At 34.7% G+C, this 10,271-nt stretch overlaps 2 protein-coding genes across 2 annotated transcripts in view; both read left to right on the top strand.

Annotated features, from left to right (window-relative positions):
* The window catches only part of LOC21389254 (uncharacterized protein YNL011C), a 12,180-nt gene extending 7,167 nt beyond the window's left edge, over positions 1 to 5,013 (top strand). The window contains exons 5-13 of the mRNA XM_024169872.1: positions 1,141 to 1,184; positions 1,360 to 1,516; positions 1,940 to 2,011; positions 2,688 to 2,771; positions 2,995 to 3,096; positions 3,308 to 3,355; positions 3,558 to 3,683; positions 3,827 to 3,919; positions 4,815 to 5,013. Of these exons, the coding sequence (XP_024025640.1) occupies positions 1,141 to 1,184; positions 1,360 to 1,516; positions 1,940 to 2,011; positions 2,688 to 2,771; positions 2,995 to 3,096; positions 3,308 to 3,355; positions 3,558 to 3,683; positions 3,827 to 3,919; positions 4,815 to 4,934 (846 nt within the window). The 3' untranslated portion in view covers positions 4,935 to 5,013. The remainder of the gene's footprint in view (positions 1 to 1,140; positions 1,185 to 1,359; positions 1,517 to 1,939; positions 2,012 to 2,687; positions 2,772 to 2,994; positions 3,097 to 3,307; positions 3,356 to 3,557; positions 3,684 to 3,826; positions 3,920 to 4,814) is intronic.
* Positions 5,014 to 6,464: 1,451 nt separating this feature from the next.
* On the top strand, positions 6,465 to 8,774 carry LOC21389255 (senescence-specific cysteine protease SAG39). The gene is made up of 2 exons (XM_024169873.1): positions 6,465 to 6,903; positions 8,182 to 8,774. Exons 1-2 carry the CDS (start codon positions 6,465 to 6,467, stop codon positions 8,772 to 8,774), a joined length of 1,032 nt encoding a protein of 343 aa, XP_024025641.1.
* Positions 8,775 to 10,271: the final 1,497 nt, after the last annotated feature.

Raw genomic sequence — 10,271 nt, forward strand, 5'->3', positions numbered from 1 at the left:
AAAACTCACGGAAATCAGTTCAAAAACCTGCAAATCCAGTCCCAATTCAGAAAATCTCAAGGGACAACCACTAGATCCGGGTTCTAGGTACTAAAACAAGTCCAAAGAACTCAAGATCTCCAATTTCTACCCTAGTTTTACTCAAAATCCATCAAAATCCGTTTTGAATCAAAAATAAGTTTTGAAATCCGAAAAACATAGATTCAAGAGAGGTTCTTTCAGTAATCTTACCTCGAATCCTTCTCTTGATGTTGAAAACTCTTTGAAATCACTCTTGGTTCGAATCCGGTTTTGATTTGAGACACAAATGGGAGAGAGAGAGGGAGAGAGAGAGCACGGAAGTGTGTGAGAGAGAGAGAGAGAGAGAGAGAGAAACGCACGGGAAAGAAAAAGAAAAGGAAGGAAAAGAAAGGAAAAAGAAAAAGAAAAGAAAAGAAAAGAAAAATAAAAGAAAGTGACATGTGTAAAATATAACAGTCCAGAAATGCGCCCATACACACTTCTGGATTAATATATTACTGTGAATAATTTAAATACCTTGGAATTATTTAAACTCAATTAATTAAATCAGATTAGGCACACTAATAATCTCAATTATCTTAATTAATCTCAATTAATTCTTCAGGGTGTTACAACATGCATGTGTTAATTCACATTAACACAGTTGTCTATAAAATGCTTTAATTAATTACAAAGTGAATTATTATGATTATGGAAGTCCACACAAAAATATTCCAACATGGTGGTCTAACTACCTTTGGTTCATTTAGTTATTGTTTGGGTATTTTTCTTTACATTTTCATTATGGCTTTCTTTTGAAGAGCTTTGTGCATTTTCTTATACATTTCCCGTTTCTTTCCCTAAACATATGGAAGAATATTGCGCCTGACTCTTTTGATCTATGTATTTCTTATGTTGTTTTTCAACTTGAGAAACTTACCCAAGATACTTTTAACGAATTGAAAGAAAGTGGTGGATTTGAAGGATGAAACTGTTGATCAGAATGATAATTTTTTGCCTAATACTGTTTGTAGTTTTTGCTTTTCTTCATTACCACTTGTACATATTTTTCAAATTTTCATGTCTTGCAACCTTTAATCATTCTATTTGAACTTCACCAATTGCGCTTTTCTAATACAGATTCTCCGACGTGCTGATGACTCATTTTGCTTTAGCCATGGCAGGTAACTCTTTTATTATAGGTTTTTGGTGTACTTGTGTTTCCTTATCTGTGTGTGTGAGTGAGTCTTGCATAAACCTTCTCTCTCTCTCTCAACAATTATATATGGAGACATATGGAGTTACATAACCTAGACTCCACAATCACTAAATTCAGCTGACTCCATATGAATTTTGCAGCATTGGGAATTTCTTTTTTGCAGGAGCACGCATATTTTTTCAGTCTTTAGATGCCGCAATATTTTTGTATTCGCGTGTTTCAGATATTCCTTCTGAAAGTTTGGTTCTCCCTGTGATTTCAACCAATGACAGGCTCACATTAGGATGTGAATTAATGGTACAATTATTGATGTATATTTCTTATGATTCTGCAAGATGTTTAAAATTTATTATTGAAGCCTATATTTTGTTGATAACATGTAAAAATGGACTAATGCATGTTACATGAGTGATGTAAGGAATATGGTACGTTAAGATCTTATCTGAATGTTTTTCTGCCCTTATATGACAAAGTATAATGTTTCTTTTGTCCTTTAGATGCCTTTTAGGCGTTATCATTTCCATTGGCATATGGTCATTTGGTTGACTACAGATTTATTTATTTATTTATTTTTATTATCAATAATTCACTTCTGCTGAGAAAAGCTTTATCATTCTTCTTCCTTTTAGGCTTTATTACTTGGCCTGCCTTAGTCATCCTAGTAAAGTGGTCACTATGTCGTAAAGTCTGAATTATTTCCCATCTTTTTTGTTCTTCCAGGATGGGACCATAATACGAGGTCAGAATGAAATTTCTCATCCAACTACTGGATCTATGGAACCCATCAACAAGGTATTATTGCTGTGTTGACAGGCTCAATAGACACCCCTATTCTATAAAACCATAATTTTACTGGTTCAGTAACTTGACTACCAAAATCTCTGCATAGATATCAATAAAATACAATAATTGTCCCTCACCAAAACTAGTGGTTGATTATGGTGGCTGTGGTGCTTCGAAAGAGAAATAGTTATTGTACCTTTGAATTTAAGACCGTCAATTGTTCGTAATCCAGTTTTTTAATTGTTGGTTCAATTATTACTTACATCTGGGTGATATTAGTCTGCATTTCAATCTAACAATAGATTTAGAGAATACCATTGGACATCCAGCTTACCAATATTTTTTGAAGTTACGCTCTTATGTGGGCATTATAAAGAGGAAAATAGTTATTGTACCTTTGAATTTAAGACGGTCAATTGTTCGTAATCCAGTTTTTTAATTGTTGGTTCAATTATTACGTCAAACATCTGGGTGATATTAGTCTGCATTTCAATCTAACAGTAGATTTAGAGAATACGTTGGACATCCAGCTTACGAATATTTTTTGAAGTTACACTCTTATGTGGGCATTATAATCTGGGATAGCGAGCAGCCTTTAGATTTTTGAGTGTTTGAACGATCTGATTGTGGCAGAGTCACATTGCTCGATTTCTCATTTACTCAAGTGCTATCTTCTTGTGAACAGGCAAGGTCATTAGTTCCAGGGCTTCCTTCAAGAATAAAGAGGGTGTTCTACATGTCAAGTGAGGGAAAAAATTTACTGCACGAGGTAAAGAAGCATCTGAGCTTGCTCTTTAATGTGTTGTACTGAAATAAAAAGAAATACTGTAAAAATCGATATTTTTCACAAAATATTAAGAAACTAGCAACAGAAAATGCACTAGTTAGTTTTTTATTATTTATTATTTATTATTTTTATAATATGCCTCTTTTTCCTCTCTTGGAGTGTGAAACATCAAGAATTTATCATGCTCGGCTATTTTAATGACCAGGTCTTCCCCGCAGCAAACCCAGCTGTCCTCGAGCAGTTGAGTAACGTGGACTGCATTGTTTATGCTATGGGATCTCTCTTTACATCCATCTGTCCATCCCTGGTAATACATAATTGACCTTTGCAAGCACAATTTTTCTTTGTTTATTATGCGTAATGTACTTTCAATTTTAATTTATGCCAGATACTAATAATTTACCAAGGCATTTTCTTTTTGTTTCTAGCAGTCATGAGTCGTAAATATTGGTTCAAGATGTTAAGATGATTTTATCCGAATCCCAATTCTTGTAGTCTCATATTCTTCCCCATTACAGGTATTAATCGGCATTGGGGAGGTCATATCTTCAAGGTTCTGTCCCAAGGTACCTTCTTGACGAACTCTCAAACTATATATCACATGCTACAAGGGAATATTTGGTAATAATTAGAACACGTATTTGCCTTGTTATTTTCCTGTTCAGCATTTTCACATTCTCCAGATCAGCCTCTTTTCATCTTTTTTACAGTTAGTTATTTCTGATGTTATTTGAAGACTTCATTTATGGCAGCCTGTTCCCATGTCAGGTATTTTTGTTGAATGGCACCGATGATCGAGAAACAAGTGGCTTCTCAGCTTCTTGCTTTGTAACTGCTATTACAGATGCACTTAATCGAACGTATGGAGATCATCATAATTGCCTGGAAAACCTTGTAAGTAAGAAGATTTAGTTACAGTTTTAAATACTGTTATCAGGTGATATAGGACAGCAGACTCATCAGTATAGAATTACTGCTTGGTTTAGCCAACAAATGAAAGAAACATGCTATTCATTCTAGTCCATATTTTCTTGCAGCCCAGTCAATACATCAATACCATTTTAGTACCCAGAGATGGAGAAATTCCTGTAGACGTTGAAAACTTGGCTGCTCAAGGAATCTTGGATGTGGTATGCATGTCATTGTGATGTTTTAAGTGATTAACAATGTAGATGTGGTTACTTCTAGTAAATCACGCTATATCTCTCCTCATTATTTGATTATACGCAAGTTAAGGCTGAAATTTCTTGGGTTAAATATTTAAGTTGCATTTGAACTTAATTTTGGTTTTTTGTAACTTTAAACATACTTGACATCTAAGCTCCTGAATGAAGCATTTGATTACAATCTCAGTTCTTTACTGCTAATTAACTTCACCGTGATGGCCTGCTATAAGTTGAGATTTCACCAACTAGAATGTGGAAATTTGCTGGGCAGGGTTCCTTTTGTTTTGTTTTGTTGTTTTTAATGTTTGAAAATTGCTATTTTTCCATTGGTATGTCATAGTTTATAATCATAAGCGAGTATCGACTTTGAGTTCTTGTGTTCCTCGATGGCACAAATTCTTTCTAATATTATATATATTGTTTGAAAAATGCTGTGCATTTTGCATTGGTAGCTTTTTATAGTTTGAAATTATAACAGAGAGGCAATCTCTCTCTCTACCCAAAACCCTTACACCCTTTGTTTATCTCTCTTCTCAAACTTCTAGCTTTCTCTCAAATGGAGGCACTCGCTTTTTCTCCACTTTTTCTCTCCACACAAACCCCTATACAAAACACTTATTTATAGACTCTTAATAAACCATAAAGTAACCATTGCTCAAAAACTGAAAATATTAACTTACCAAAAAACACAAAATTGTTACTTTTCCAAAACCAATTTGAGGCACTTATTTGTGCATTTTGCATTGGTAGCTTTTTATAGTTTAAAATTATAACAGAGAGGTTGAATTCTTGCATTCCTTTTTGGTACAAATGTTTTTATTTCTGATGAACAGGGATTCTAACCAACATGACTTTGCAGATCCTTGTCAATTCTATACACGATCCGAAAGTTGGTGTTATATTTGATCCGAAGTCATTAATAGACGCACTCGCAGAAGTGATAGGCAGATATATGAGCAAAACTGATACAGTGGCTTAAATGCCTACGAATGATGTTGAAGAACAAACATCAGTAAATGCCAATGGTCAAGTGGCTATTGATCATTTGTGCTCGTCAGGTTTGTTATTCCTGAGTTACAAGTTTTAGCCTATCCATCTTTCGAATACGTATTTTCCTATGCAATAGCCGGTGTCACATTTTTTTGGTCCTCTGTTTGAAATGTAAAAATCTTCAATCTCTTATGTAAGTGGAAATTCTGTTACGCAAATGGAAATCTTCATTCAATTGAATTGGAGAAATTATATTCGCCCCACATGTTTGGGAAATGGTGATGGCATTTCCGAAGGTGCTTTCCAATGCCGCATAAACTTAGGCATCCGTTCGGGGTCCAGAGAAGATGAGTAATTAAGCCCATGTACCTACATGTACATGTCTTGTATATGCAAAAAATACTTCAGAACGTGGCATTTTATCTTATTTTATTTTATTTTTTGCTTCCAAAGAGTTTTGTAGCGTAACATTTATTGTTTTTATTTTTTTTCAGCAAAAAGAAAAAAGAAAGAAAGAAAAAAAAATCCACGGATTTTTGTTCTACTGCTGCTTGCAACACTTGTATGCTCGAAAGGAAGAAATTTAAAAAATCAGAAGAGTTCCAACGAAGTAAATTGGTGAAGAAAGAAATCATGTTAATGACAAAGAACCAGTCTGGATGACGGGACGAGCAGACAAGTAGACCATGCAAGGCATTACCTTAAAATTAATAACGTTTGGGATTTGGAATATTGCATTAAAATAAAAGAACTTTCCCTCGAACGTCTCTATATCGGTAGTGTTAATTTTTTATTGTTAGATATGATTAAAATCATATTAACTTAAAAAAATATACAGAATAAATAGTTTTTAATACAAATTTTATGGTTGAAAAATAAAAAATTACTAGTTGTTCATGTTTTCTTGTCCTATAAGAGACTCCTTAAAATAAAACAGAAAATATAACTTGGCGGTTGAAAAATAAAAAATGACTAGTTGTTCATGTTTTCTTGTCCTATAAGAGACTCATTAAAATAAAACAGAAAATATAACTTGGCAATTTGCCATTATAATAAATCTTCCAATGCGCTCAAAAGTAGGGCTCCAAACTGCCGATTAAACTTTTTTTTTTTTTTCCTTTTTGAAGTTTTTTTTATAATAAATTAAACCCTTTTTTTCCTTTTGGAGATTTTTTTTTATGGTTTAGTAACATGATGGCTTTTTGAAGATTGGACTAAACCCTCTTGTTACTATAACCAAACCGTGAAGCAAAACCATATAGTTTTATAAAATAAAAATATTAATCAATTACATGAAAAGTATTGGTTAGTCTATGAAGAAAACGTACGCAATCGGAACTTAGTTGTCCATTCATTCCAATTTGCCGGACAAACCAGGGAAGCGAACCTTGTCATCACTTGGTTCATATCACTGTCTCAGGCTTGTTCTCTCTATATATAATCTCAATTTCTCTAGGATCAAAATGTGCCTTTCTCATCCAAGTTTTTATAAGCACAATTGTTACTTAACCAACAAGCAATGGCTTTGACACTTCAAAAGACATCAATCTTTGTGTCACTTTTAGTCCTTGGCATGTGGGCAGCCCTAGCTAATGGCCGCGCACTGCATGAAGACGCTAATTCCATGTCCGAAAGACACGAGCAGTGGATGGCTCGCTACGGCCGCACATACAAGGATGATTCAGAGAAGGAAAAACGCTTTCAGATATTCAAGAGCAATGTCGAGTACATAGAGTCCGTTAACAAAGCTGGGAATAAGCCTTACAAGTTGGGCATCAATGAATTTGCAGACCAAACGAATGAAGAATTCCGGGCTTCTCGCAATGGATACAAAAGGTCCCCTATTCCTAGGCCGATCAACCCATCATTTAGATATGAAAGTGTCACTAAAGTTCCATCCTCCGTGGATTGGAGAAAGAAGGGAGCAGTCACCCCCGTCAAGGACCAGGGTCAATGTGGTAATTATAAACTTTTCCCCTAAACTTTGAACTTTTTAAGCGATAAAATGCTCGCTAATTTTTGTTAATACTAATGAAAGGATAAGTAAGTATTTCAATGGTGTTAAAATCTGAATATATAACCGCCTTAGATATATATATATATATATATTTATATGGTATTTGATGATGAATTACTTTATTTAATTATAGTCGTACAATGAAGTAGTCCATTTTAACATCAATAATGCCAAATTGCTAGTAACATTACTTGGCATCATATTATTATTAGTGGAGTTTGTGTGCAACAACATGAAAAATCAAATGTGAGACCAAATAAGTCTCATAGTATTGTATGAAAATAGTACAATGGCGCAAAACAACACAATTAATAGAAGATATACTGACGTTTTATTAATTATCGTGCTTTGCTCATACGGTGTCCCAAACAACTTTTTAGAGGATGTTAATGGTTGTTCTAACATCACTTGTGCTCCTTTGTCCTTTTTTATTCATTGTGGTATTATAAATGTAGAAGTCCCTATTGCTATAAGCCAATAATCTAATGGTACTTTCTGCCAACAAAAAAAAAAAAATACATGTTAACTAAATATAATCCTAGGTTTCGGTGTTAGGATAAGGATGAATATTGCTGGTAAATAATATTCTCTACTACTTTAGCATTGACTTCTGATCTTATTGTGATATATATACAGGATGTTGCTGGGCCTTCTCTGCAGTGGCAGCCATGGAAGGATTATATGGTATTTGATGATGAATTACTTTATTTAATTATAGTCGTACAATGAAGTAGTCCATTTTAACATCAATAATGCCAAATTGCTAGTAACATTACTTGGCATCATATTATTATTAGTGGAGTTTGTGTGCAACAACATGGAAAATCAAATGTGAGACCAAATAAGTCTCATAGTATTGTATGAAAATAGTACAATGGCGCAAAACAACACAATTAATAGAAGATATACTGACGTTTTATTAATTATCGTGCTTTGCTCATACGGTGTCCCAAACAACTTTTTAGAGGATGTTAATGGTTGTTCTAACATCACTTGTGCTCCTTTGTCCTTTTTTATTCATTGTGGTATTAAAATTGTAAAAGCCCCTATTGCTATAAGCCAATAATCTAATGGTACTTTCTGCCAACAAAAAAAAAAATACATGTTAACTAAATATAATCCTAGGTTTCGGTGTTAGGATAAGGATGAATATTGCTGGTAAATAATATTCTCTACTACTTTAGCATTGACTTCTGATCTTATTGTGATATATATACAGGATGTTGCTGGGCCTTCTCTGCAGTGGCAGCCATGGAAGGAATCACACAGCTGACTACGGGAAAGCTGATCTCCCTCTCCGAGCAAGAGCTAGTCGACTGCGACACAAGCGGCACCGACCAAGGCTGCGAGGGCGGTCTCATGGACGACGCCTTCGATTTCATCCTCGGAAACGAAGGCCTCACAACGGAATCAAAGTACCCTTACAAGGGCGTCGACGAAACCTGCAACAAAAAGAAAGCATCCTCCCATGCAGCCTCAATCACCGGCCACGAAGACGTGCCCGCCAACAGCGAGAAGGCGCTGCAAAAGGCAGTCGCCAACCAGCCCGTCTCCGTCGCCATTGATGCCGGCGGGTCGGACTTCCAGTTATACTCGAGCGGAGTCTTCACCGGAGAATGCGGGACGGAACTTGACCATGGTGTCACTGCCGTTGGTTACGGGAAAACCGAGGACGGTACGAAGTATTGGTTGGTGAAGAACTCGTGGGGTTCGAGTTGGGGTGAGGAGGGATATATTAGAATGGAGAGAGATGTTGATGCTGAGGAAGGTCTCTGTGGGATTGCCATGGAAGCTTCTTATCCTTCTGCTTGAAATTGAATTCGTATATGGCAAAAGGTGAATTGAGTTATGCATCTACTTCACCTAGTAGGAATTTACTTGCTGTTTGTTGTGTTTTAAGATAACGTTTGTGTCTACGACGTGCGTACTCATTATGTCATGTAAGCGCTCATTTCTATGTATATATAAATAGATATTGATCATAATATGATATAATTTTCATGTTGTTATCCGTTTATCTTTGTATTTATGATATTTATCCATTGGACTCTTGAAGTTCAATACATACATACATGTACATAAATATGTGTGTGTGTGTATACACACTAGTAGCTGTACTGGTCAAACTCGTTTCAATTCCTGAGAAGGCAATTGGTATCTGTTCCCCACAAGGATCTAGCCAGGCTTTGTGTTTGGTAGATCACTATATATATATAGGCCCTAATACAAGCGTGTATATATATATATATAGACGCACGCACATTCTCCGATAATATGGATGGAGCCTCAGCAGCACAAGTTTGCATGAGTCACAAGAGAGTTCATTGGGCAAAGTGATACATGATTGAGTGGATAATTTACAAAACTGACCAAGTAAAACTTGCACCATGGTGATCTAGGCTCACTTTTAAGAAACAGAAATTGCAATACAGCAGTTTTCTGAAAGTAATTATAACAAATATTGACACGTTTAAAATTAATTATAGGAATTAGCCATTTTTATACTTTATTGAAGAAAAAAATATAAAGTATTTTAATAGCATTTATTAAAAACATGTGAGTGGAAATAGTGACGATAATAGGGACAGTTATGAGAAAAATGCATGGTGCAGGCTACCCTCCAAGATTTTTGTACTTTTTGTCTTAAATACACATGTTATTAATTTTTATTCCCTTTGCAATTTCCTTTTAAAAATTGCTGTTATTTTTTTTTATTTCTTTTCTACACATGCAGAAATAACAGAACTATGAAAAGGTTCTTTCAAAAAGAACTATGAAAAGGAATATAGCTATCACATATAAAATATTATCCATGTTAACTGCTTTTCCTTTCTCTAGTTCATCAAATTTTTGTTTGATTGGTTCTTGTCCTAGATTCATTAGCTTCTTTGTAATGGCTGATTTAAAGTTCTTGCATAAAAGTACGTCTTTCATTCAATATGTATATGTATACATATATATCATGCATGCTAAAATATACTCCAATTCATTGAATAACAGCTTTACTAGTTAGTTAATTAAATATCGCTCAAAACCATCCATTTATTTAAGTGATCATCAAATCAAATTATCTAGTACTGTCATTTCAAATAATGGGAAATAATGTAGGAGTAACACAATAAATCCTTTCAAAAGTTCCAATGATAGGAGATTGTGTAATCAAATCTCTTAAGTACCATTGAGGACTATACTCAGGAATCCACTCTAAGGCATATTATTATTTGGCTCCTTATTTAGCGAGGAGTCTCTAACGAATATGTGGGCGTATTTAACATATGGTTTCAGGTATTTTTTCAAGGTCCAAGCCAC

Source organism: Morus notabilis, unplaced genomic scaffold (genome assembly GCF_000414095.1).
Source record: "Morus notabilis unplaced genomic scaffold, ASM41409v2 Scaffold1629, whole genome shotgun sequence".
In the NCBI taxonomy this organism is placed as follows: Eukaryota; Viridiplantae; Streptophyta; class Magnoliopsida; order Rosales; family Moraceae; genus Morus; species Morus notabilis.